At 54.0% G+C, this 27,798-nt stretch overlaps 2 protein-coding genes across 5 annotated transcripts in view; one reads left to right on the top strand and one right to left on the bottom strand.

Moving 5' to 3' along the window:
* The window catches only part of ACO2 (aconitase 2), a 47,019-nt gene extending 36,537 nt beyond the window's left edge, over positions 1-10,482 (top strand). Inside the window, exons 7-18 of the mRNA XM_045554808.1 lie at positions 191-295; positions 1,195-1,286; positions 2,322-2,427; positions 4,286-4,443; positions 4,660-4,733; positions 5,274-5,385; positions 6,227-6,349; positions 6,472-6,627; positions 7,441-7,632; positions 8,478-8,610; positions 9,484-9,605; positions 9,979-10,482. Of these exons, the coding sequence (XP_045410764.1) occupies positions 191-295; positions 1,195-1,286; positions 2,322-2,427; positions 4,286-4,443; positions 4,660-4,733; positions 5,274-5,385; positions 6,227-6,349; positions 6,472-6,627; positions 7,441-7,632; positions 8,478-8,610; positions 9,484-9,605; positions 9,979-10,113 (1,508 nt within the window). The 3' untranslated portion in view covers positions 10,114-10,482. The remainder of the gene's footprint in view (positions 1-190; positions 296-1,194; positions 1,287-2,321; positions 2,428-4,285; positions 4,444-4,659; positions 4,734-5,273; positions 5,386-6,226; positions 6,350-6,471; positions 6,628-7,440; positions 7,633-8,477; positions 8,611-9,483; positions 9,606-9,978) is intronic.
* Positions 10,315-24,469, bottom strand: POLR3H (RNA polymerase III subunit H). Of its 4 annotated transcripts, none has more exons than XM_045554811.1 (8): positions 24,446-24,469; positions 24,039-24,169; positions 21,125-21,221; positions 14,283-14,369; positions 13,793-13,856; positions 12,499-12,700; positions 10,987-11,795; positions 10,315-10,588 (listed from the first exon to the last, which is right to left on the bottom strand). In XM_045554811.1, exons 2-7 carry the CDS (start codon positions 24,147-24,149, stop codon positions 11,742-11,744), a joined length of 615 nt encoding a protein of 204 aa, XP_045410767.1. In that variant the 5' UTR covers positions 24,150-24,169; positions 24,446-24,469; the 3' UTR covers positions 10,315-10,588; positions 10,987-11,741. The 4 variants fall into 4 exon arrangements, with proteins under 4 accessions (XP_045410767.1, XP_045410768.1, XP_045410765.1 ...); XM_045554812.1 differs by lacking the exon at positions 24,446-24,469 and adding an exon at positions 24,423-24,440; XM_045554809.1 differs by lacking the exon at positions 24,446-24,469 and having other exon boundaries at positions 10,987-11,271; positions 11,495-11,795; positions 24,039-24,416.
* Between the last annotated feature and the right edge of the window lie 3,329 nt (positions 24,470-27,798).

Genomic DNA, 27,798 nt, shown 5'->3' with positions numbered 1-27,798 from the left:
CGGGTCCTGTGGCCTCCCCTCCTCTCTCACTGGGCCTCAAGGAATGAGTCTGCCCACTACCACTAGGTGGCTCTGTGGGCGAGGGAAGAAATGACGCAACTCCCTGGTGTGAAGATGTGTGTGCCCATCCAGCAGGTGTGAGACCCTTGCCCTGCCACCCAGACAGCCCATAGGTTCTGTTTCTCCACAGGCATGGCGACAATCTGCAACATGGGCGCAGAAATTGGGGCCACCACTTCAGTGTTCCCTTACAACCACAGGATGAAGAAATACCTGAGCAAGACAGGCCGGGCAGGTGAGCTGGCCGGGGCAGGCGAGTGTGGGTAGAACAGCCACGTTGCACACTCCTCCCCAGGAGAGAGCTGCGTCTTTCCCTGTGGGGCAGGGGTCCTTAACCTGCTGCTTGGAGTCTGGCTTCAGAGACTCTGAGAAACCGCTAACGTGTGTGTTATTGTTTCTGAGTAGCACATCTATAGCTCTCTTCAGCTTCCCTAAGTTTGAGGTAGCACCTGGAAGGATCCTTCTCAGCCTGGTCCCTGCTGCCCCCTACAGGAAGCTCTGGAAATGACATGGATCTCTTCTGTTTAAATTCCTGCCATAGCAAGGGTAGCAAAGGGAGGAGGAAAAACATTTGGAACAAGAACCACCTTCCCTAATTCCCTGCACCCACCCCCAACGTCCTTAAGGTTCTAGCTGCTTTTTTGAAGTGCAGAGGAGGAAGTTGGGCATTGGAGTCTGTGAAGGGAGGTGAGTGACGACAATTGGGTGGAGCTAGAAGCCAGTGGCCGTGGGGAGAGCTCCTGTTTGCTTCCAAGCTCTGAGCAGTGGCGTCCTTCGTGGAAGGCCCTTCCCTCCCTTTCTTTATCAAGTGACTTCCTCCTTCAAAACTCAGCTCTTCATTTCCAGGAAGCCTTCCCAGACTCTGAACCTTAGCCAATGCTTCTCCTGTGTCTCTCTGTCATATTCTGTGATAACTTTTGGTTCACTGATAGCTCTTTTCCTAGATCGTGAGCTCCTTTGAGGGCAGGGACAGTGTCCTGAGCAGTTCACCTTGTTCCTTTGTTGGCCTAGTCAGTGTCCAGGGCCTGGTGTTTGGCAGGTGCCAGGTAACTGTGGCTCAGGTGGATGGAAGGATGAAATCTCAAGACCAGTTCCTGTTTCACATGCTTTAATCCCCTCCCTTGTTGATTTCAGAGATTGCCAATCTAGCTGATGAATTCAAGGATCACTTGGTGCCTGACCCCGGCTGCCATTATGACCAATTGATTGAAATTAATCTCAGCGAGGTGAGGAAGGGGATTGGGTTCAAGGAATTTCTGAGAATGGGGACCCTACTTTCTTGGCACTGGGGGCCCACAATGGGTCCTGCCTGTATACTGAGCAGGGCACGTGGGCCCTTGATCTCCCAGTACCCTTGCAAACTGCTGCCTGAATCTAGCTGGAATGGAGGTGGTGTGAGGAGGAGGGAGATTCGGCCATGTGGAGAGAAGAGGTGGCTGTGGCTGGTGAATCAGAAACTGACATCAGTGTCCCCATCTCAGCTTTACCAGAAGCCGAGATTTCACCCTGAAGGGTTTGTGTCATTTTCAGAGTTCAGAGTGCAAGGCCTTGAGCAGGGTAGGGCAGCCTGAGACCTGCAGACCAGAGCAGGCATTTGGAGAGCCCGAGCAAAGGCAGGCTGGAGGAACAGAAGCCAGTCTGCAGGAGTTCAGATCCTGGCTCTGCCACTCATGCTATGTGACCTTGGTCACATCGCTTAACTTCTGTGGGCCTCACTTCATCTTGGGTAAAACCTAAGGCAGTTGTGAGAGTTAAATGAGTTAATTCATGTAATAACAGTCACTAACATTTACTGAGTGATTACTGTGTGCCCCACACTTTGCTAAGTGCTTCACATTTGTTAATAAGTATTAATTATCACAAGTAGAGCATCTGGCTGTAAGTCCATTTTTGTCATAAGATTCCAAAAGCAACATCATATTGGAGATGATGGACTTAATGAAGCGACAGCCTTGATCCATTCCATGCCCTTGCTGTCTCCTAGCTATGTGACCTTAAGCGAGGGATGTCACTTCTGAGTCCCTTCATCTGCAGAATAAAGATAAGACCAGCCTTGTAGTTTTGGAGGGAGCCCAGGAGCTGGTGCATGGTGCACACACAGCACCGACTGCTCATGTATTTGCTGTGATGAGGTTTGAGCCATGAGAACAGTAGTTAGCTGCCTCTGTTCGGACTTGGTAAGGCAGTGAACAGAGGCTGTCCACACACCAACTTTTGTTTCCTCCTCTCTTTGTCTGTTCTTTGCATCTTTGTTTTTTCAGCTGAAGCCACACATCAATGGGCCCTTCACCCCTGACCTGGCTCACCCTGTGGCAGAAGTCGGTACTGTGGCAGAGAAGGAAGGATGGCCTGTGGACATCCGAGTGGGTGAGCACCTTCCACCTGTTGGTTTAGCAGGTCTCAGGGTCCACGGCTCTGCCCAGGGCTGTAGACAATCACCTGTGTCTACCATGTGGCACTTCCTGAAGTGAGCACTTTCTGAAAAGGTTTATTATTATTTTTAAAGTTACTTTTTCTTGGTATAAAAGAAAAATATGCTTATTGTAGAGAATATTGACAAACAAGAAAATACCCCTAATGTCAACTCCCTAACCAGAAACAAACTTTAGGAACTTTTTGAAAGGTGTGTGCTGTTTCTCTGCATGTACATATATTATGTGCGTGTTTTCTGTTCTACAGACTTTTTTCTAGCCACACTACTTTATTTGACTTTACGTATGCAGACATCCTGGCATGTCAGTGGCACTGGCACCTGCCGCTGTTGGGAGGCAGGACAGTGTGGCTGTGCAGAGTGTGGACCCTGGAGCCAAAAGGCCTGAGTTTGAGTTCTGGCTCTGACATTTGATAGCTGGGTGACCTGAGCGGGCTGCTTCACTGTCAGTGCACAGGCTCCCATCTGAAGAACAGGAGCAGTAGTCGTACTGACCTCTTCAAAGTTGTTGGAAGCAGTCCAGAGTCAGTATGTGAAAAGAGCTTTCTGCAGTGTCTGGCATGAAGTGAGTGCAATATAATATGTTCACCCTTTTTGTTTTTTTTGAGAGAGTCTCACTCGGTTGCCCAGGCTAGAGTGCCGTGGCATCAGCCTAGCTCACAGCAACCTCAAACTCCTGGGCTCGAGTGATCTTCCTGCCTCAGCCTCCTGAGTAGCTGGGACTATAAGCATGCGCCACCATGCCTGGCTAATTTTTTTTTATTTTTTGTATATCTATTTTTAGCTGTCCATATAATTTCTTTCTATTTTTAGTAGAGACGGGGTCTCGCTCTTGCTCAGGCTGGTCTCGAACTCCTGAGCTCAAACGATCCGCCCACCTCGGCCTCCCCGAGTGCTAGGATTACAGGCGTGAGCCACTGTGCCTGGCCTAATATGTTCACCCTTATTCACTGAAGCAAATTTAGAAAATCTTTGGTGGTTTAATAATTAGAAAATAATTGAATTGATGAGAAACTGTCTTGATATTTATAGACAATGTGATATTTTGTTTTTAATGACTTTTTGAATAACTGATTCTTTTTTTTAAAAGAACTCTCATTACCCTGGTTGTAAAGCAATTTTAAAAACATGGAAAATGCTGGAAAGTATGGAAGAAGAAAGCATCTCTTATCAGCCCCCACCCAACTAGGATCACTGTTTTGAGGGGTTTTATTTTGTTTACACAGTCTTGCTCTGTCGCCCCAGGTAGGGTGGTATCATTGTAGCTCACTACAACCTCAAATTCCTGGGCTCAAATGATCCCCCACCCTCAGCCTCGCGAGTAGCTGGGACTACAGGCATGCGCCACCATGCCTGGCTAATTTTTCCATTTTTAGTAGATATGGGGTCTCATTCTTACTCAGGCTGGTCTCAAACTCCTGAGCTCAAGCAGTCTTCTTGCCTCGGCCTCTCAGACTGCTAGGATTACAGGCGTGAGCCCTTGTGCCTGGCTGGATCACTGTTAATATATTAGCATGAGTTCCTGATATACATGCACATGGTATTGTTGTAAAAAGGAGTTATACTTCTAACATGTGTTCAGTGTCTTCCCTTGAATGACTGCATCATGGTGAGCAGCTTGTCCTTTATTTTTGGGTATTTAGGTTGTGTCCAACGTGTTTCTGTTAAAAACAATCTCTGGCCCAACCTAGATGGTGAATTCTTTTGACCAGGTCTGGATAGTTTGAGGTCAGGTGGAGACCCCTGCTCAGTTTCTCCTCCTGACCCCTGACCCCACCACCCACAATGCACCAGGCCTGATCGGCAGCTGCACCAATTCAAGCTATGAGGACATGGGGCGCTCGGCAGCTGTGGCCAAGCAGGCACTGGCCCATGGACTCAAGTGCAAGTCTCAGTTCACCATCACCCCAGGCTCTGAACAGATCCGTGCCACCATTGAGCGAGACGGCTACGTGAGTGCCCACGTACCCCTGCCCCTTCCCCACTCCCCCACCCCACTGCTGAGCAATGTGGCGTCAGGGTGGGACAAGCCACAGGCCTGTTTGGTCAGGGCTGGTGCAGGTCCCAGTGGCTGCTGTAGGGTTCCATCCTGCAAGCTGCTGAACCACCCTTTCCTATCACCTACTCGCCGGCCCCTGACAGTTCCCTGTCCTCTCCTCTCCCTGCAGGCACAGATCCTGAGGGATGTAGGGGGCATCGTCCTGGCCAATGCCTGTGGCCCATGCATTGGCCAGTGGGACAGGTGAGAGGCACATCTTCAATAGGAGAGCCCCTTGTGCACGGGGTTACAGAGCCCCAGAAGTTGAGGGGAGATGTTACTGGGGTGGAGAGAAGAGACTCAAGCCCAAGGTCCCTAGCTCCAGGGGCTGTTGTGTATTAGAAGACTTTGTCAGGCATGGCTGGGAAGTTGGGCTCGAAAGAGGAAGAGCCCTACAGAGGCACTGAGTGGCCACTTGGCTGGGCCTGGGCTGGCAGGAAGAAGGCAGTAAGGTCTCATCCTAATGGATACAGCAGAAGCTCTGACAGCCATTTGAGAGGAGGCAGTGGTCCCAGGTCTGCAAACTCAGACCATGATCTTGGCTCTGTCTCTGTCTACATGTGGTTTCAGGCAAGGCCCAATGATCCCGAGGTTCCCTCCCACTCTGTATGTGTGGGTCTCAGGGAGGAGGCAACCTTCTGTCATGAGCTAGGTGTGTGCTGCGGGAATGTGGCTTGTTTGGCCTCAGGACAGGCTAGGTGACAAGGCCAGATGTCCCTAACCCTGTCTCCTCTGACCTGGCAGAAAGGACATCAAGAAGGGGGAGAAGAATACAATCGTCACTTCCTACAACAGGAACTTCACGGGCCGCAACGATGCAAACCCTGAGACCCATGCCTTCGTCACGTCCCCAGAGGTGAGACTGCCCGCCCGGCCGAGTGCTATCCTGGGACTGCACCTGCGGGTCAGAGGTGGGAGGAGATGGGCTTGGGCCAAAAGGACCCCCAGGCCGTCCCAGCCCCCAAGCTCCATGTTCCCTTGGTGCATCCTGCCTGGGTCTCCCTTGTGATCATGAGGTGGACTATGAGATGTTTGTTTAGTACAGTTTGTGGTTATGAGCATGCAGTTTAGAATCTCACTGCCTGGGACAAATCCCAGCCTTGTCTCTAGCTAGCTGTGTGAGCTTGGCCAAGTCATCTACCTTCTCTGTGTCCCAGTAATGTTATCAGGGTTACCTGAAAAAGCATGTGGAGCACTTGCTGTTTCTAACCCAGGGTGAGAGTTCAGTTCGGTGAGCTGAGTGCCCCAGGTACTTGGTGGGTACTTAGCCTCAGCCAGGCTTTCTGGACTGGAGTGTTTATCTGATCTTGCTTGCAGATGAGTGAAGCAGTGGCCCCTCCCATGTTTTCAGGGTGCTGCCCACTGAGGCGCACTTTCGTCACAGCAGCGTTTCTGTGCCAGAGCCTCCCCCGCTCTCTCCAGGGCACCTTCGAGGGGAGGAGCACGCAGCTGTGCCGGAGAGCCTGGCGGGAGGGGGAGAGGCTAGATTGTCCTTGGGTTCTTGAGTCCTGTGCAGGCCCGAGGGCCCAGAGTTCCAAAGATAGTCCCACAGCCCTGGCATCCAAGGAGAAGAGGGATCTGGGGAGAACATGGAAATTTCCCGGCTTCCATTCTGTTTTGGTCCAGGCTTCTGCTGGGCTAGGGTGCATAGGAGTGACGTTTGGTGCTCACCAAAAAATTGGCGACCTCCATTTCAGATTGTCACAGCCTTGGCCATTGCGGGAACCCTCAAGTTCAACCCGGAGACTGACTTCCTGACAGGCAAAGATGGCAAAAAGTTCAAGCTGGAGGCTCCGGATGCTGACGAGCTTCCCCAAATGGTGAGCAGCGCTGCCCTCTGCTGCTCGGGAGCGGCTCAGGACGGGGAAGCTTGCCCTCCCTGACAGCCATCCACGTGGGACTGAGGATTTGGCACCCAGCGCATCCCTGTCCCCCGCTACAGGAGTTCGACCCGGGGCAGGACACCTACCAGCACCCCCCTAAGGACAGTAGCGGGCAGCGGGTGGATGTGAGCCCCACCAGCCAGCGCCTGCAGCTGCTGGAACCTTTTGACAAGTGGGATGGCAAAGACCTGGAAGACCTGCAGATCCTCATCAAGGTCAGCGGTGCAGCAGGGAGGAGGACAGTCCCAGCCTGGTGGGACCATGAGCCCAGGGGGACCTGGGGAGAGTGTCAAGATGAAGGTGGGGTGGGAAGGGAGTTTCGGCTGCAGGTGGAAGGGCACTGCAGCCCTGGGTTCCCGTCCCCACAGCCCTGAGCTGGGCAGAGTTCGATCTTCTGGCCAGTTGCTGTCCGGGGCCCTGTGCCATCCTGCAGCAGCTGGTGAGACCCACCTCCAGCAGGTGTGGGCAGGTGAGCACAGCATCTCTCCACCCTGTGGTATATCCACGCAGGCTCTGGAAGCTGTTGAGTCCCCGTCCGCACAGGTGGGCGTTAGTGTGTATGGTCTGTGTTTGGAAGCCAAACAGACACACGCCTTTATGGTGTGATGCAGACCCATGTCAGACATTAATTCCTGCAGCTTCCTAAGGGGTCTCCAGGCACTCCTGCAACAGTTAGTATTAAGCCTGCATGACACATGGGGCTGGTCAGTCATCAGCCAGGATCCAGGCATGTTTCTGGATTTCTCTGTGTCCGGCATGAGGCCTGTGGCTGATCTTCCAGCCTGGGCATCTCTTAGCTGGGGGCTTCAGTCTCAAGGGTGAACAGATATACCTGCCCTCCCTTTGCGTAGCCTGCCTGCTTGAGAGAATGTCTGTCCTAGAGACTGAGCAGCCTGAGGCTTCTGAGGTGATAGGTGGCCGCGGTCCTGGGCACTGGGGCCTGCTGCCTGCCTCTGGAGGGCACCTCCTTGCATCCACCATGTAAGGGCCATGCCCTGACCTCTGTCCCCTCTGCTCACCCTCGCAAGGTCAAAGGGAAATGTACCACGGACCACATCTCAGCTGCTGGCCCCTGGCTCAAGTTCCGTGGGCACCTGGACAACATCTCCAACAACCTGCTCATTGGTGCCATCAACATTGAAAATGGCAAGGCCAACTCTGTGCGCAATGCTGTCACCCAGGAATTTGGCCCTGTCCCTGACACTGCCCGCTACTACAAGGTGGGTCGGTTGGGGGGCAGTGCCGGGGACCATTCTCCTGAGAGCCTGGAGGCAGGCACAGGGGGGATATTTGCGGAGTGGGAGCTGGGGTGGAGGCCAAAACCGAGGGGAACTGCTATCCGGAAGGAAGGAAGGTCCTTCGGCCCCTCTCATGTGGCTGGGAATGAATGAGGCCCAGCTCAGGTTGGTGGAGGTGGGTCCCTATACCCAGGAGGAATTAGTGAGAGGAGCACTCTTGGGAGACATTTGGCCCCAGACTCAAGAAGAGAACTGAGGGAGACCTTGTAGACAAAGAGGAGCTGGCTCAGGAAGCAAGAGGCAAACAGGCTCAGAGAAGGGGCTGCACGAGGCCTCACAATAAGCAAGAAGGCCGCTGCTTTGAGAGATTAACAGCCAGGGCTGGCCCAACAGGGTGAGGGTTCTCTGGCACCCTCTGGTGGCAGGCAGGGCAGAGCAGGCGCTCCAGGGCAGGAGTGCTCTCCAGCCGAGAGCCCAGACCACTAGCTGTGCAATCAGCACGCTCACTCACACCACGCACCTACTACGCTGGGCTCTGTCCCTTCACTGTGGCCCTCCACACACACCTGCATCCATGCTGAGCACTGATGGGTGGGTCCCATCTCCCTATGCCCACTGCACATGGGCAGGCAGGGACAATGTCTGATTTCTCTCTGTCCCCTTGGTTCCTGATTTGGTCCTCATTCATCCAACTTCACTGCCCTTGGGAAACAGGTGAGGAAAGGCCTTTCCAACCCCTTGACCTAGGAGCCTCATGATGCCCAGGGCTGGGCAGGTGGGGACAGTACCCTCTTCTGCCTTGTAACCTCACCCTTCTTGCCTGGCAGAAACACGGCATCAAGTGGGTGGTGATTGGAGATGAGAACTATGGCGAGGGCTCGAGCCGGGAACATGCAGCACTGGAGCCTCGCCACCTCGGGGGCCGGGCCATCATCACTAAGAGCTTCGCCAGGATCCACGGTGAGCTGGAGCCGGCACCCAGCCCATCCATGTCCCCTGACTGGCAGCCTGAGGTCAGCCCCCCTGCCAGTGGTGGGGCTGGGCCTAGAGCCTCATGCCTGCTTCTGGGCTTTGTCCATGGCTCCCGTGTCCCACCACAGCCCACGCGCCGTCAGCCTCCTGCCCCTCCTTGGGTCTGTGCAGCACACGTGCCCACAGCTTCTCATCCCACAAGTACTGGACCTGCTTCCAACTGGCAGGCCTGCACAGCCGGAGCCCGGGACACGTGTCAAAGGGTTTTTGAGGCCGGGCGCGGTAGCTCACGCCTGTAATCCTAGTCCTCTGGGAGGCCGAGGTAGGTGGATCACTCGAGGTCAGGAGTTCAAGACTAGCCTGAGCGAGACCCCGTCTCTACTAAAAAAAATAGAAATTATCTGGCCAACTAAAATACACATAGAAAAAATTAGCTGGGCATGGTGGCGCATGCCTGTGGTCCCAGCTACTTGGGAGGCTGAAGCAGTAAGATCGCTTAAGCCCAGGAGTTTGAGGTTGCTGTGAGCTAGGCTGACGCCATGGCACACACTCTAGCCCGGGCAACAAAGTGACACTGTTTCAAAACAACAACAAAAAACAGGGGGGGGTTGATGGTGGCTGTGCCTAGCAGGAGGCCTCCCAGACAGCAGCACCAGCACGTGCTCACTTCACGTGCCCCCAGTGAAAGGGAGCCCTGCACTGCCCCAGCTTTGTCCCAGGCAGCAGGACTAGGCGTGTCTCCCAGAGCCCCAGCTGGATTTAGAAAAGGACACTGTCAGGGCTGGTGAGGCTCCCTGCACAGAGGAGCAGGGAAGGGGCACTCCCGCCCCTCCACTGACCGAGTGTGCCTCTGCCTTCCAGAAACCAACCTGAAGAAGCAGGGCTTGCTACCCCTCACCTTTGCCGACCCAGCCGACTACAACAAGATTCACCCTGTGGACAAGCTGACCATTCAGGGCCTGAACAACTTCACCCCTGGCAAGGTCAGTGGGCTGAGGAAGGGGGGTGGGCAGGCGGGCAGGCACCTTGCTTTTGCTTCTCCTTCTGCACTTGGCCCCATCTGCAGCACGTCCTATAACCGCTGCTCTAGCTGGAGCAGCCCTCCAGGCAACAGCACCGGAGAGAGGTGCCAGCCTAGGCCCTCCCACTCTGACCCCCACTCACTAGGCCAGACTTGAGACTCAGGGGTGACAGTCCGGCCCCAGCAGTCTCCTATGGGTACCATCCAGGTTTTATCTGGGCCACGCAGGTTTAGACCTGGCCTAGGGCTCAGTTTACCTACCCTCCTGACCCCCCTGCAGATCCAAGGGGGGTGCTCCTCAGAGTACCCGCCCACACCCTCCTCCCTCCCTGCAGCCCCTGAAATGTATCATCAAACACCCCAACGGAACCCAGGAGACCATCCTCCTGAACCATACCTTCAACGAGACCCAGATCGAGTGGTTCCGTGCCGGCAGTGCCCTGAACAGAATGAAGGAGCTGCAGCACTAAGGTCCGACCCAGCGCTGGTACCATTCACAGATGCAGCTCCATGTGCGCCGTCAAAGCCAGTCTGATCCATCCAGCCACGGCTCCTTGCTCCAAGATGCTGTGACCAGACACGCTTCCTGCCCTCTATTCCCTCAGCCCATGGAGCGACCACAGTTGGGGGTGGTTCTAAAATAATTTTTTAATCCCTGCCTTCTTGTTTTTAGTTTGGTTCAGATCTTGAGCAGCTCCATGCAACTGTATTTATTTTTGATGGCAAGACTTCCACCTAAAGAAGTTTTTGTCCTTCCTCATCATTTCACTTGTGGCTGAGGATTTTAGAGAACCTTTTGCTCTTGCAAGGAAAATAACAATCCAAATTCAGTGACCGTTCCTATAAGTGAGTGGTTAATGTCTGTGTCGTCTGTCATCAATTCCAGGGTTCAGGAAGGGTCTTTTCAGGAAAGACCAGTGGAGGTAGCCACAGCTGGACCTGTCACTGCAGTGAAGGAGACCTCAACTGTAGCAGAAAAGACCTCCCCATCACCTCCCACCCTGCCCTGGGCAAGTGATGTGCCAGGCATGGTCCCATCTAGCCCTCTCAACACCCTGAGGGTGGGCACAGATGAGGCCACCCAGAAGGAGAGGAGAGTCTGCCCAAGATCACAGCTAGGACAAGGCAACTATGGTCTCCTGCCCCTGGAGTACCAGGATGTGGCAAAGAGCAGGCTTCTCTTCCTGGAGTAGCATCAGTGGACACTGCAAAGCACCGCCATTTTTTGTTTTTCCTTTTAGGGAAGCAGAGCCCCAGGCTCACACGCTTCCAGCACCTCCCTTCTGTTGCCCCATGAGCCAAAAACCCAGGGCAGGAGGCCCCATCACCAGGACAAGACTTACTGCAAAACCAGTGTCCTGGTGTCAGCAGACATGGGAGAAAGGGCAGGAGGAAGCTGGCAAAACCATTCTCCTGAGCAAGTGATGTAGGGCCCAGATCCAGGGTGTCGCCAGTGGACCTGCGGGGTGCTCATGGCAGTGGCTGACATCTGAGTGTCAGCTGGCCCCAGGCTTCCTGCTGTACCATGACACGGAGGGAGATGACACAGTATGGTCACTGGAGTCCACGGCTTCCACTTATTGAGCAGGAGCTAGTTTGGCTGACTCAGGTTACTCTTTCTTCTAAAGCTGGTGGGAAGGTGGTTGCTCCTTAATGTTCAGACCCAGTTAGCAACTGGCAGCTTCCAGGGCCCAAAGCCCAGCCTGAGGCAGCCTGGATCCCACAGCCCCCAAGCCCTGCCATTTGCACGAGTGATCTGGGGTGAGGGAGGACATGCTACGGCAACTCACTAACCTTACGTCATGACGTCGACCGTTAAGACAAGGGTGGCCCTTCCCTACTGATGCTGACCTTGTTTATTGTCTCTGCTGAAAGCCAGAAGTCCGTGGGGATGGCAGGACTTCAGTAGCACCTCTGCAAGGAGCAGGACCAGAGATGGCATGGGGCACATGCTGGCAGGCACTTCTGGTCCCTCTCTCCCTGTCCAGCTGCAGGTAGCATCAGCCTCAGCTGCTGTGGTCTTCACAGCTGGCCGCACCACCTTCCTAGGGCTGGGGCGGGGTCTGCCAATGGGCAGGGTCCACTGTGGGCCCCAGGGCTAGTTGCTGGTCCACCAGGAGAGAAGGCCCAGGCCTGGCTCACTGATGGATCCCTGCCAGGAGAGAAAGAACAGGCACATTCATTGACACTCTGGCTTGAACCAACTGGGATAGGAGGTCATGGGCCCACCCTTCCCAGCACCCAGCAGGCTTGGCGTAGGCAAAGGCAGGGCACAGCCAGGAGGCTTTGGGGAAATGAGGAGCCACTCCAGCCAGGGCAGACTCCTCTCCTGAGAAAGGAAAGCGCGGGTTTGCTGGCTCCAAAGCCTCAGTGGGGACAGGCACCCTCCTCACCCCCCAGGCCAGTCCCAGGCATGCCCTCCCCTGAGCCGCTGTGGTCTAGTCCTACCAGAAAGGCCAAGCCACCATAAGGCCCAGCCTCCAAATAGGTGTGGAGGGAAGTGGCCCTGAAGGTGACCCTGACCTGGGGCCCTGCCCTTGATCTCAGGGTTTTGATGTCTCCCAAGCCCCTTCCTTGGTTTATTTCTCACTCAAAGCCTCTTTATCAGGGGCTTTGTCCAGCATGGCCTCTGTCCCTCTTGCAAGCAGGGCTGATGTACCCACCCTCCCCAATAGGCAGCTTTGTCCCCTCACAGCCCCAACCTATGGAAGCAGGCTCTCCAGGGAGAAGTGACCAGCCAAGCCCACAGGGCAGGGACCATGACCCGCTGGGGGGTGGGGGGTTCTGGGAGCATGGCCCACGCTGCATTCCTGGGCTCTCCGCACAGCAGCCTCTGCGCCAGCTGGACCTCTTACCACAAGTGTGTACGGGGCCTCCTTCTTTGGCGGCTCCTCACTGGAAGAGGTGGCCTCGGCCGAGCTGGGTCCTGTGGGGGACGTGTCCACAAAGCTCTCATCCACTACCCGAAAGCGGATCTCCTCACCGGTGTCCATGTATAAGTCATGCGCTCCTTCCTCCGTCTCGTACTCCCACACCCATACCTGCTCTGCCTCATCACTGGGGGACACAAAGTCAAGGCAACAACCAGGCCATGGTGGAGCTGGGCGTGAGGGTGCGGGTCCTCCTGCAGCAACCCCCCCAGTAAAAGCCAATCCCAGGTTGGGATCACTTTGTCTGGAAAGTTACAGCAAAAGCAAGTCCCGGCCCCACATGCAAGGTCTGGGCCCACGGGGAAGAGTAGTGCTCAGGTGCCAGGACCCCGCACGGGAAACCTGGGGCCCCCCTGCCAGGCACCAGGGCCAGGGACACACACGTCTTCAGCATGAGAGCAGGAAGGAAGGGAGACAGCGAATCCCACCTCTTCAGACGGGAACGACCTGGGCCTCCTGCTGCCTGCGGTGCCCACACCCGTGTTTACCCAAGCGTCCCGACAATCCAATGGGCACTCAGAGACTTGCCCAGTTTTCAAGAGGTTGTGGTGGGGCAGGAGGTCACCTGCCCGAGGGCCCACAGCTGGTGAGAGGACCAGCCAGCCCCTCTGCCCCCCATCTCCCTCCGCAGGGCCCACACTGCCCTCTGGTGGCGGTCCCACTGCTGGGTCCTCCCTCTGTGCCAGGTCCCATGCGGGCACTGCGGGTATACTCGTGACAGGACACAGTCCCTCCCAGTGAGTAGTCTCAGATTAGTGACATCCCCACAGAAACAGACCACCTCAGCGCGGCAAGGCGAGGGCTGGGACCAGGGCAACAGGGGCCCTGAAGAGGGAAACAGCCTGGCCCCGGACCCGGCACACAGGCGAGGCCTCATGCCCCAGGCAGCCAGGACGAACCTCCCAGGGGAGGCTTTGAGATGATTCCTGCAGGGACAACCTAAGAGAAGTGAACCTGGTGCCCCCCAGGATACCACAACCCTAACGGTGTGCAGTGCACAAGCTATACAACCAAGCCCGACAGCCCAGGTCGAGACAGGCATGTGGACATCGTGGTCAATGCCGGGAGGCACAGGCAGGTCGGTGCTTCTGGGGCAAAGGGGCAGGCACGGAGGCCAGTTGCGCCAGATCACAGCACCCAGGGGCCCACCAGAGGGGGGAGGACTTCCCTTAGAGAGGCCTGAGCTCCTCTGTGACCCACTTTAGCCCTGGGAGGATACAACTTGGCTGGCTGCTGTAGCGACTCCGGAGGGATGAGGATGTCATCGAAGAACCCTAGAGAGACTGGAGGAAATGAAGGTGATAGCACGGGACAGGGGTTACCAGTGGACAAACAAGGCGGCGGGCTACTTGACAGGCTAAGCCCCCTACCTGGTGCTGCCCAGGAGGCAGGGGTCACCATGGAAATCTGGGTCCCTTCCCACCTTGAGGCCTAGCTTCTGCCTATATCACCCAGAGCCCCAAGCAACTGGTCCCTAAAACCTGAGGTGGACACTGCACACAACGGGGACCAGCAAGCACCACAGACCCCCAGTCACTTCCACCAACTTCAGTGCCCACCCTGACATCCTCAGTTCCGGCCTCACAGTGAAACCTCACCGCCGACCGAGGTCCTCACTTGATACATGAAAGCGAGAGGGGGCTAAGTACTCCCCCCCACCACAGGGACGGGCACAGGCCACCTGCCCCCCACGTGCTCCCAGCTGTTACCGTGCACTCCCTCCAGGCTGCAGCCTTTGATCTTCCCAATCAGAATCTCGTCCAGGAACGGATGGAACACCACGTAGCGAAAATGGACTGGAAATGAAGGAAGCACATCAATGACTCGAGGATGGCCACTGAGATGGGCCACTGTGCTCTCCAATGTCAACCCTCACGTGCCAGCCCACTGACCCGGAGGCCTCCATGGCTGTTCCAGGAGCTACCAGGGGTCCATGCCATGTCCTCCTGCAAACCCAGGCCTGTCAGCTGAACCAGAGGGACCCTCCCTCCATCCCCTGCAAGGTCACAGCTTGTCCCCCAGAGGGCTGGCCCCCTGATCCACCAGATAAGCACACTAGGCCAGATTCTGTGCCCCCAGTGACTCCAAAGTCAATTCCAACCTTCCTCCAGGCTCTCTCCTTTAAATTCTAAATAGGACAGAAGCAACTGGCAAAGGGGATAAGGCTTGGAAACAAGTTCCCTGTCTCCTCCTGCCTGGCAAACTCTGCCGCAGGCACAGCTCTGACCTGGAACAGGATGCTAAAAACGCCGATATCGGGAGCTGCAGGCTGACAGTCCAGCAAAACGCCTCTGTGGGTTTTCAGGGCCTGCCCTAGATCGTCCCCACTGACCTCACGCCAAGGAAAATACCAAATAGGGTCTGTGCTCATATCACAGACTGACCGTATGTCACCTGCCACTCCTGGCCCCTTGCTTAAAGCCCCTTTAATGCTGGGCTGAGAATAAACATGGAGCTGTCCTGTCCTCTGCTGTTGGCTGCCTGCTGTCAAGCTCCACCTGTGCCAGATGTCACCTTCCCACCGTGAGAAGGAAGCAGCTCAGACAGCCTGAGTAACCTGCTCACAGCCACACAACTGTTCCGCCCGTTCTGCCACAGGGAGCCTCCAAGTCTAGCTGTGGCCACCAGACAGGACCACGGGTTGAAGCCTGCCTCCCCCGGGCAGGTTAAACCTCCAAACGCAGGCTTCCAGCATGGCGCCCAGGACAGCAGGGCCCCCGGCTCCCCGGGACAGCAGGGCCCCTGGCTCCCCGGGACAGCAAGGCGTGAAGAAAGGGAGGCAGCCGCCCCCTCCCCACGAGGAGACAAGCATGAGCCCTCAGAGCCCCCTTCACGATGACCAAGCCTCATGCTGACCTTGTGGAGAGCACAAGAGGGCAGCCAAGGGTCACTTACCCACAGAATGGAAAAACCCTGTCCCCCACATGACCCAAAGTTCAGTTCGGTTTAATAAATCCTCACAGAGCTTCTACCAGGTTTGTGCAAAGCCTGGTTTGGCCGCTGGGCTCACGGGGGCGGGACAGCACACAATCCAGTGCCCGGGGAGCCCCAGTCTGGGACAACCACATCCAAAAGCAAAGGGCAGGCAACCTGAGTCCACCGACGGAGGAGTGCACAAACAAAACACGGCACACACGGGACGGGATGCTACTCAGCCTTGAAAAGGAAATTCTGACAGATGCTACAACATGGGTGAACCTTGAGTACGAAGCCAGTCATGAAAGCCAAATAGTGTACGATTCTACTTACCTAAGTTTCCAGAATCAGCAAATCCACAGCGATAGATTAGTGTCACCAGGGCTCGGTGAGGGGGAGAATAAGGACTGACTGCTAGCGGGCGTGGGGTTTCTTGGGGTGATAAAATGTGGGATTGGACAGTGGTGATGGCTGCACAACTCTGCACACACTAAAACCCACTGAACTGTAGGCTCCATGGTGTGTGAATTACATCTCAATTAAAGCACACAGAGGACATGCTGGGTCTGGGGCTCATCGCACAGAAGCCCACCTGAGGCTCTGGGATGTTCGGCCTGCAGGTGGGAGGCTGGGAAGCCAGAGGAGGGCTCCAAGGACCGTCAGGAATAGAAACCTCGTTCTTAGTTATGGGCTTGAACAAAATTTGTCCCAGGATAAGTAAGACTGCCTTGGGACGTGGCGAGTTTCTATAAAAAGGACAAATACTACACGATTCCACTTATGTGAGGTCCCCAGAGTAGTCAGAGAGCAGAATGGTGGGGGCCGGGGCTGGGCAGTGAGAGGCAGTGTTTGATGGCCAGCGAGCCTCAGTTTGGGAAGGTAAAAACATTCTGGAGATGGAGGGTGATGAGGGTAGCACAACATGAATGTGCTTAACCCCTTCTGAAAAGAGCTAACCACCACCTGCATTAGTACTCGGGCTGTGTGTCCTGCTGAGTCCCAGGAAAATTCCTCTGCTTCTACCTCGGAACTGCTGTTATTTTACACCCCTCCTGTCTGTGCGCCCTCAGCCTCGGTTTCTGGTCTGAGCACATGCATTCTTGTGTGTATGCCTTCAACAAAAATACGTGTGCTCCCTCTACACTCCAGGCTCTATAGAAGCTGGGGATAAACACACGAACATGGTTGCTGTCCCCAACGATCTCCACAGTCCTCACAGACCCTGAAGACCAGCGGTGGACTCGCTGGTCTCTCGAGGTTGCCTGTCCAGTTCTGCCACCGGAGATTATGTACAGACTTGAGTGACCAGGCAGCCCCAAGCAGAATACTGCCACTGGGCAGCTCAGCTGCCCTCCGCAGGCCTGGGCCAAATCCGCATAGAGATCAGCCTTGTCGCTCTCCCACTCCTCTGCTGCTGCCTCTGTTCTAGTCACCTTTGACTCAGCCTCCCCTTCGGAGATCCTCATGCCTTCTGGCAACAGAAGTCCTTCAACCCAACTGCCACCAGGCCGCATCGCCTCCCAGCCTCTTCCAGGGCCAACATTCATCCACAGCCGCACCCACACCGGCCAGGTGTCTGAACTTTGGCGAGTCCTTGTCCTCTGTCTGGACTATTTCTTCTTGAACAGGCATCATAATCTCTGCCCGGCCCTCCTCCTATCCTGGGGCCTTGTGAAGATTGGATGAAGTAAGAGCTATTCAAGAAGTAGCATTCTGGCCGGGCGCGGTGGCTCACGCCGGTACTCCTAGCACTCCGGGAGGCCGAGGCAGGAGGATCACTCGAGGTCAGGAGTTTGAGACCAGCTTGAGCAAGAGCGAGACCCCGTCTCTACTAAAAATAGAAAGAAATAATCTGGACAGCTAAAAATATATATAGAAAAAAAAAATTAGCCAGGCATAGTGGCACATGCCTGTAGTCCCAACTACTCGGGAGGCTGAGGCAGAAGGATTATTTGAACCCAGCAGTTTGAGGTTGCTGTGAGCTAGGCTGATGCCACGGCACTCTAGCCCAGGCAACAGAGTGAGACTCTGTCTCAAAAAAAAAAAAAAAAATAGCGTTCTGTACATTTTGAATGTGATTATGTTGCCAAGCAGCTCTGCTTATTATAAAGGTTTTCATTAAAGAATAAAATTTGCCTCTTGGACATGTCTACCCTTTTCCTTCATTCATTCGACAAATACCTACTGAGTGCCTTCGTATATGTCTGTCACTATTCTAAGCAGTGGGTCTGTAACAGTGAACAAAGCAGACCAAAAAGTCCCTCTCTTTGTGCAGTTTCCATTCTAATGAGAGAAATAAAGAAGATAGATAAATAAAATTTTTAGTTTTAAAACTGTGGTATATACTGAGGAGAAAAAATAACTCAGGAAAAAAACACAAAAAACAGAACAAATAAAAAAACAACGTGAATGTGCTGAATGCCACTGAACTGTACACTTATGTTTAAAGTGGTAACCTTTGTTACGTGTATTTTACCCCAATAGAATAAAGATAAAAGCAAACGACAGCGTGAAGGCAGCTCTGGAGCTGAGAGCACCGAACCCAGCTTGGGGCGGGGGGGCGCAAGGCAGGTCCTGGGCTTGGAGGGCCTGGAGAACAGGGGGCTGGCACCAAGTGACAAGCCTGGCCGACTGGGGTCAGTGTCCGAATCACAAAGGCCGACATCCGTGAGCACCTACTGTGTGCCAGGCGCTGGCCAAAGGCTTCCCGGAGGCTGGCTGGTCTGCTCCTCGCAGCCATGTGCGAGGGCGGCGCTGTGGCTATCACAGGGTTTGCACAGACGGGGAGCGTCGGAGAGGTAACGCCACAGGGAGCGGAAGTAGCAGGCACCTGGCAAATGAATATTCCCAAAGCAGAGGACATGTGTGGCATGCCAGGTGCTCTGAGCCCCTCCCCTTCAGCACTCGCTGGGCCATCGCCCTGCTGAGATGGGGACAGGAGAAGTGTGACAAGTGCCTGGGGTCGGGGGGTCAGCCTTGAGGCTGGGGATTGAGCCCCACCACAAAGTAGCACCCTGCACAGTGCTTAACAGGCCTCCACGAGCTTTATGGTTGCAAGTGGGTTTTTTTGTTGTTAAGAGACAGAGTCTCTGTCACCCGGGCTGGAGTGCAGTGGCACCATCATAGCTCACAATAGCCTAGAACTCCTGGGCTTCAAGTGATCCTCCTTCCTCAGCCTTCTGAGTAACTGGGACTACAGGCATGCGCCACCATGCCCAGCTTTATAGTCACAAGTGTTAACCCCATTGTACAGATGAGGAAACTGAAGCAGAGAGAGGTGGAGTTACCTGCCCAAGATCCCCATCCAGGGGGGCAAGAGCCGGAATTCAAATCTAGGTCCATGTGTTACCACACATCTCCACCTGGCTCCCAACAAAACGGGGCCCCAGGCTGGGGGTGTGTGGATGATAAAAATCAACAGTGTAAATCTTACACCAAGTGCCACAGAAACAAGCCACTGAATGGACAGAACCTCCTCAAACTTCATTTTTTCCCTCCTAGTTTTTCCTGAAGTTCTGGTACCTGTTTCCTCTCGCCTCCTAGACAACCAAGGCCCCTGTGCAAATGCAGAGATGGGGCTCAGCTTGACCTCGTTCTCCGTATGCAGAAGCCCCATGGTTACTTTCAACACCATGGTCTTATTCGTGTCCCAGTGCAAATGCTCCCAGTCTATACACAGACAGCCTGCTTCTCAGGGCTCTCCGCAGAGCACGGCAAAATCTATGGAAACTAATTAAGTCTCTGGATGGCTGGACACAGACACCAGGTAGTCTCAGCACATTCTGGAATTCTCGGGCATCTCTGTGCTGAGAGGCTGGCCAGGAAGGAACTATGGCAGGGCTCCTCAAGAGTGGGCATGTGTGACAACCACCTGGCACCTTGTTAACACGGTCTTTGGGCCCACCCTGCTCAGCAGGCCTGGGCAGGCCGAGGATCTGCGTTTCTCACGAGTGCCCAGTGGCTGGCAAGGCCACACGACTACACTCTGACTGCCCTCCACCTCGGGCTGGGCTTGGTCCAGACAGGAAAGTGAAGAATGCTCTCCCCCTTCCTGAGAGGCTGCCCAGGCTCACACCTTCCTTGACCGGCAGTCACAGCTCCTCTCAAGGTGGCTCTTTCTACTCCTCCCTCCTTCCGGGATCTCCATCTCCCATCCCAGATGCACAGCCCTTTGCTATGTGACTGCACCTTCTTCCATCCAGCGGTGGCATCTATTTTTCCATCCCTTGACCCTAGCCTTGGCCATCTGATCTGCTTTGACCAACAGAATCTAAGCAGAGGCTCGAAGAAGTCTGTGCGTTAAGCTTTGGAACCTTGAAAGCACCAAGCCCAGTCTGACCTGCAGCAAGGTGAGACCACGTGGGGCAGAGACGAGCCAGCCCAGCCCAGGCCCCCAGGCCCACCGTCTGCCAACAACCAGAATGGGAGGCCACCCCAGACCATCCAGCCCTGGCCCAGCCGGTCTGGAAGAACGCCACCCACTGACCCACAGAATCGGGAGAAACAACCCAAGTCAATCGGCCACTGAGCACTCACTAAGTGCCAAGGTCCTGTCCTTTACAGGCATTAACCCCCTAATCCTCATAATAGTCCTGGAATACATAGATATATATGTTTTTCCTGACCCCCTCCAGATCCGAATATAAAATCTACTGTTAATTGCAATTTACAGATGAAGACACAGAGGCACAGAGAGGTTCCCTAGTCTGCTTGGACACACAGCTAATAAGCGGCAGAGTTGGGCTTTGAATCCCAAGGCCACACTCTTACCTGCTACATCCTCCTGCTCTCAAAGTCCCCCTTCCCTCCGCTCTACACACCCCTAGCCCAGTGATGACCACTCCACAGGGTCCTCCCTGCCTGGCCTGTCTCCCCCCACCAGGCAGTGAGCAGCCCAGGGGCCGGGCAGAGAATGGGCTCAGTAGTAGGTGAGACCAAAATGGGCACAGACATACAGCCACAATCTCAGAGCTGAAGAGGCCCTGAGAATCCCCTAGTCCACCTCCTGGGTCTTACGGATGAGGCCCAGAGAGGGGAAGAGTCTGCCCATTGCCACCAAGTCAATGTCTGGCAGCTTCAGGACTCAGCCACAGGACTCCCACCACCCTCCAACCCTCTCCATGGACTGATCTTATTTTAATTGATAGAGTCTTACTCTTTTGCCCAAGCTACAGCATATCACAGCTCACTGCAACCTCAAACTCCTGGGCTCAACAGCTCCTCCTACCTCAGGCTCCTGAGTAGCTGGGACTACAGGTGTGCACCACCATGCCTGGCTGATTTTTCTATTTTTTGCAGAGACAGGGTCTATGTTGCCCAGCCTAGTCTTGAACTCCTGGCCTCAAGTGATCCTCCTGTCTTGGCTTCCCAAAGTGCTGGGGGTTACAGGTGTGAGCCACTGTACCTAGCCCTTATTTTACAACCTAATTTTTTTTTTTTTTTTTTTAACTTAGATACAGGGTCTCACTATTTCTCAGGCTGGCCTTGAACTCCTGGGCTCAGGTGATCCTCTCGCCTCAGCCTCCTGGGTGGCTGGGACTACAGGTACACCACCATACTTGGCTTTGGCTTGACCTTTTGCTACAGAAAACTGAGCCCCAAGAAAACTAACATCTTAGAAAGAGAAGATACCCACCTTTGGTGTGTGACGCACCATCCCCTGGGAACACGTAGGCATCCTCCAGTTTGGTGATGTCAAACAGACAGATGCAGAGTCCCACGTTGTACACGACCTGTGTGCATAGGTACACAACAGAGTGACTCTGAGCCCCTCACAACCACAAGCAAGCCATGATTATCCCCCTCTTCAGGCGGAAATGAGTCAGGGCTCTGCTGGAAGTAACCATGGCCAGAAACCTCAGGAGGATGTAGAGCTCTGGAAAGAGCAGGGCCTCTCTCTGGTGACAAGACAGATCAAGGTTCCAAGGCCAGCTTCACCACGCACTGTGTGACAACCAAGGGGGTCACTTCCCCTCTCTGAGTCTCAGTCTTCCCATCCGCAAAAATGAAATACCAGGCTCTGGGGCTGCTGAATAAAGAGAGATAATGGATGTGAAACCCTGTCCTAGTGCCGGGCTCACATGGTCGGCTCACATTCACATAGAGAGAATGGTCACCAGGGATCCTGGTTATTCCTAGCGAGGATGGGAGGGACCCCTGGTTAAACCTACGCTTTCCCCAAGTCTCTGCTGGAGCTTACAGCTCGTCTCCATTATGCTCACATCTCAGACACACAGACACGGCACAGGGACAGCAGCCGGCAGAGTGACACATGGCCAAGGTGCTGAGATTGGGCAGAAAACCCATACCCCCATCCCCAGACCATGCTGTTCCAAATGACTGGCTACTCAGCATCTGCTTATCTGCCACTAATGTCATCACCACCCAATTACAAACCTTGCAGGAACTGTCCAGTGATTATTGAGAAGCTCGGAGAACTCAGAGCTGGGGCCAGACCTCACCAGGATGAGGCCAGAGTCCAGGTGGCTTTGGAAGTACAAAGAGAACTACACCCTTCGAGGGACCACAGACGTCTTCCGTGTGGTCTCCCTCAAATGACTCAACCATTCAAATATAGAAAGACTCGTCTCAACAGGACCTGTGCCCCAAAGGGACTACACTCCCTTCTTGGACTTTTCACACCTTCTCTCTCCATGAAGTCTTACCTCATCCCCCACAGTCCCCCTCACCTTCAACTTCACAAAGTAACCAGAGCCATCAACTGAGGACCCCATGAGTTCTCTCCACCGCCTAACAACCCCCAAAACTGTACACCTTCCTCCTTCAACTCAAGCCCTTTTTTTCTTTTTTTAAGACAGAGTCTCAGGCCGGGCGCGGTGGCTCATGCCTGTAATCCTAACACTCTGGGAGGCCGAGGTGGGCAGACTGTTTGAGCTCAGGAGTTCGAGACCAGCTTGAGCAAGAGCAAGACCCCGTCTCTACTAAAAATAGAAAGAAATTATATGGACAGCTAAAAATATATATAGAAAAATTAGCCGGGCATGGTGGCGCATGCCTGTAGTCCCAGCTACTCGGGAGGCTGAGGCAGTTGGATCGCTTGAGTCCAGGAGTTTGAGGTTGCTGTGAGCTAGGCTGATGCCATGGCACTCTAGCCTGGGCAACAGAGTGAGATTGTCTCAAAAAAAAAAAAAAGAAAAACAAAAGACAGAGTCTCACTCTGTCACTGTGGATAGAGTGCCGTGGAGTCATCATAGCTCACTGCAACCTCGAACTCCTGGGCTCAAGCGATCCTCCTGCCTCAGCCTCCCGAGCAGCTGGGACTACAGGCATGCTACAACACCCGACTAATTTGTTTTTTCTATTTTTTGTAGAGATGGCATCTCTCTCACAGAGGCTGGTCTGGAACTCCTGAGGTCAAGCAATCCTCCCACCTCAGCCTCCCAGAGTGCTAGGATTACAGGGCCATGAAGCCACTGCACCTGGCCAACCCCAGCCTCTTTTGAAGGAACCTGCCTCATGTCTAAAGCTAGCCAATCTTTCTCTTTGTGGTTCCTTCTCAGCCTCCTGCTGCTGTACAAATGAAGACCAACACCCTGACTACGAAGTCCCACAGGGCTGAGGCCTGGCCCCACCCACCCTTCCAGCCCACCCCTAGTCCCCACTGCCCAAGGGGACAGGCCCTTTTTCCACAGGGCCTTTGCACACCCCGTTCCCTGCCCGCATAGTTCTTCTCTCCACCCAGCCCCACCCACCCCAAGAGTGAATCCACTGGTTGGCTCCTCCTCACCATCAGATCTCAGCTCGCCATCTCAACAAAGATGCCTGCCCACTCCTTCCCCATGAAGTGCCTTTCTTCCGCAGGTGTGTGCACACCTGTCTTTCATAAGACACTGCAGGGCAGAGCCTGGTCTGTTTGATTCATTCAATCAACAGACAATTAAGGAACTCTGTGCCAGGCTCTGGCTCAATGTGGGGATACTGCAGGGGAAAAGATAAGGTCCCTGCCCTGGTAGAGAGGGAAAGAGAAAAACAGTAACCAAGTAAACAAACAAGAAAATAAGAGTGTGGTGAGTGCTCAGGAAAGAGAGTGACATCACACAGAATAACTGAGGAGGGAGGGTTACTCCAGCAAGAGCAGTGGGGAAGGCGGCTCACCAGCTGGCAGTAAGGCACTCAAGCATGGCAGGAGTGGATAAACCTGACAGTTAATTCTAAACTACTAGAAAGGTCCATGTTCACAAAAACAATGCATAGTTGGTAGGATAGCAACATTTTATCCCCATTTTACAAAGGGAAGCTGAGGCCCAGAGCGGGTAACTTGCCTAAGGTTGCAAAGTAATTTGGAAGTGTGGAATCCAGCACTTCCCAGTTACAACGCCCTTTTTCAAGCCCATCCTGTCTTTTGGTCCCCTCCAACATCCTCCAACCCCTATACCGTTTCACGGTGAGGAAACTGAGGTCCTGAAACATTAAGTTACTTGCCCAGGGCCAAGGCTTGCATGACCAAAAGGCCAAGGGTGCAGCGGCCGGGTGGGCAGTGCTGGGTCCCCCCGTGCCAAGGTCAGCCCGCCAGCCCGGAGACCCAGTACCTTGTTGGCCAACTTCTTGTTCAGCTCCTCAGCAATGGAGTCGTTGAGCTTCCTCTCAAACTGCCACGGGGGGATCCGCACGGTGTCCACCATCTCTACGAGAACGAACATCCCGGCCTGCGCTGGGGGCTCTGGGAACCGGAGGGTCAGTCACGCACCAGGGCCTGGGGCGGTGGGGATCCCCGAGCACCCTCGGTCCCGTCCCAATCGCTGAGACCGCCCCCGGGCTAGTAGCGGGCTGCGCAGGACGGTCTGCGGTGCCCGGTGCGGGCCACGCTCCGCCACTGCAACAGGAGAAAACAGGCCCGGCGGGAGGAGCTCTCGGTTCAGGGGTAGTGGTGTGCGCGCCCGCCCCGCCACGTGCCCGCACCACCCGCCGCGCACCGCACACAGCCGCGCCGGCTCACCAGACTGCGGGCGGGATTCTGAATCCGTCGCTTCCGGGGGGCCGGCCAATAAGAAGCCTCTGCCCGCTCCCCGTGCAGGGCGGGGCTGCCTGCGGGCTCTTGCGCCGGGCGGGGGCGGGGCCTCCGCCTCGACCCTGCGCGCAGGCGTCGGCCCGCCGACAGCGCCTCCTGGTTGCTAGGCGACCTCCCGGCAATCCAGGTGCGGTCGCCTGTACCCTGCCCTGTACCCTCCTTGCGGGTCTCAAGCCCTTCTCTGCACAGCAGCCGGAGCCGCCCTTTCAAAACGCAAACCTATATTAGCCATCTTTTAAGTAAAAGAAAAAAACCCGCAAATATAATATGCTTAAAGCTCGTCAGCGCTCCGGTGACGGGGAGAATTGACAGGAAAGGGACGCTAGGGACCTTTCTGGGGCGACGGAAATGTTTTGCATCTTCTTTCAGGTGGTAGTAACACGACGTATACAGCTGTCAAAACTAATTGAACTCAGCACTTAAGGTCTCTGCATTGGGCCGCCGCGGTGGCTCGCGCCTGTGGCGCCTGTAATCCTAGCACTCCGGGAGGCCGAGCCGGGTGGATTGTTTGAACTCAGGAGTTCGAGACCAGCCTGAGCAAGAGTGAGACCCCGTGTCTACTAAAAATGGAAAAAATTAGCCAGGCGTGGTGGTGCTCACCTGTAGTCCCAGATACTTGGGAGCCTGAGGCGGGAGGATCGCTTGACCCCAGGAGTTCCAGGCTGCAGTGAGCTATGATCATCATGTCAGTCTCTAAAAAAAGAAAATAAATTAATAAGGAAAATTTTTTTAAAAAATATAAGTTGGTGGGGTGTGGAAGTAAACTGTAATGTGTGGGTGTGTGTGTTTTAAAAGCCAGTCAAACTTAGCAGTAGGGGGTTGTATACCAACTTTAGTGACACTAATGTTAGTAAGTTCTGGTAACCCACTACCATGGGACCAGCCTGTAGTGTGTTTTAATAACAATTTGAAAACTTAAAAAGATCCATGGGGTAGATGACAGAGACATTGGGAAATACATGATGTTTTAATTTGCTAATTTCAGGAGCATAGAGACCTCTCAATGAGACTGGCTGCAGTGATGCTAAATCTGGCCTTCCCTGCATCTATGTTTCCACTTACAGGGTCTACTTCTATAGAATTCAAACTACCTGAGGACAGGAGCAAATGCTACTTCAGCTCTTTATTCCCACAATCCCCTAACGCATTCCTACGAAGCATTCTTTCTCTAAAATAGCGCTCAAATCTCCCTCTTTATTCCATTCCCACTGCTGCTGCTTTGGTTCAAGCATTTTCCTTGCTGCCCTGGAGCTTAGCTATACACCCTGACCCTGGCCTCAGTCTCTTCTGCAAGTGACCTTCATATTGTCACAAAAGCCTTCTCTTCATGAATCTCTTTTGCCCACACAGAAAAGTCTGGACTGAACCCAACCTTCCTCTCCAGCCTCACTTCCCTTCTGTCCTCCATGCTCTGGGAGCCTCCAGCACCATTGATGCAACAAGCCCTGTTATAGCCTCAATCACTTCTTCTTTACCTGGAAAACTGCTACTCGTCCAGCAGAACCCAAAGGTGATGCTTTTCTCATTCATTCAACATACTGTCCTGCCCAGCTGTTGGAGATCTAATGGGAAAGAAAAACTGGGCCTTGGATCCAATTTCAGCACAGAGTGCTATGCCGGAGGGGGGGGGGGTAGATTGAGAGAGAGGGAGAGAGACTGAGTTTGTGCTTTTGGGTAATCAAAAGACTCTCAGCTGATTTACACAGAAGATGAGAACTGATAAACTATGAAGTTGGAGACCTAAGCAGAGTCCAGATTAGAGGACCTTAATATAATATTAACAGCTAACATTTATTGAGCACTTATTATATATCAAGCCCTGTTTAAGTGCTTTACATGTATTAACTTTTATCCTCACAACAGCTTTGTAATGTAGAAGCTATTGTCATTATCTCATTTATCTCACTATCATTCATCATTCTTGTTTATCTCATTGTCTCATTTTGCCACATCCAAGGAAAGAGAAGTTAAGTAGGTCATTCAAGGTCACATAGCCAGTATGTGGCAAAGCTGGGACTCAGGCTCCAGAGCCCATGATCCTAACCACTGGCTCTGCCCCCACCATGACATTAGCCCAAGGGCAACAAAGGGAAGCCTAAGAAGGTTAGGATGGGGAAATGACACAGGGACACATCAGCTGGGTGCACAGCGGGTACGAAGGGGCTGGGGTGTAGACTGGAAGATCAGGGAGGAGGTTATTATGTGGCCCGGGCAAGAGAAGGCCGGAACAAGGCTGGTAGCCATGGAGAGCAGAGCTGGGCAGAGTCCAGAGGTCTTCAAGGGGTAGAATGGGTGGGATGGCCTGGGGGTGGGGACAGGAGTGGGAGGAACCAATGCCTGAGGTCTTTAGCCACTGGCTGGTGGTGTGCCCTCACCTCTGAGCTGAGAAGCTGGAGCTGGGCCAGGCTGCAGGGATTCGGCCAGCACTGAGGCGTTCAGTGTGGAGGGTTCCCAGGCTTCTGTTACGGTATTCAGCTCACGGGATTGCAACAATGATTTATTGGCATGTTTGGTTTACTCGTTGGTAAAAACAGGGATTGGGCCTCTTTATTAATTCTCCACATCACTCCATGGAAGATTTGAGGTGGCTTACAAACAAATACACATGACTTAATCTGCAAACTCTATGACAGCAGATGACTTCTCTATCATGTCTGTCCATACCCTCTAGCCTCACCCAGTGCCTGGTGCATGACCTCAGCTTGTAAATATGTGTTGTTTAAATGAACAAAAGGATAACAAAATAATGGCTGAGGGTATAAGAGTGAGGGAGAAATAGGTTTGGAACCTAATCAAGGCAGGAGGAGGAGAGTCACATGGGATGACCAGGGGCACGGAGCTCCCACGGCATCACAATGAACCTCTCGGTGCCTCGTGGCCTCTGTAAAAGGGAGGTACTAACAGAACCGATCTCAAATGACTGTCCATCAGGAGAGTGCAGGCTGGAAAAGATACATGGTATATCATACAACAGAAATATATGAAGACATAAAAAAAGAATGAGGGCCGGGCGTGGTGGCTCACACCTGTAATCCTAACACTCTGGGAGGGTGAGGCAGGGGGATCGCTCAAGGTCGGGAGTTCGAGACCAGCCTGAGCAAGAGTGAGACCCCATCTCTACTAAAAATAGAAAGAAATTAGCTGGACAACTAAAAATATATAGAAAAAATTAGCCGGGCATGGTGGCGCATGCCTGTAGTCCCAGCTACTTGGGAGGCTGAGGCAGGAGGATTGCTTTAGCCCAGGAGTTGGAGGTTGCTGTGAGCTAGGCTGATGCCATG

Source organism: Lemur catta, chromosome 6 (assembly GCF_020740605.2).
Source record: "Lemur catta isolate mLemCat1 chromosome 6, mLemCat1.pri, whole genome shotgun sequence".
NCBI classification, from domain to species: domain Eukaryota; kingdom Metazoa; phylum Chordata; class Mammalia; order Primates; family Lemuridae; genus Lemur; species Lemur catta.
The sequence above is the reverse complement of the archived record's forward strand: the minus strand, read 5'-3'. Positions and strand labels throughout refer to the sequence as shown.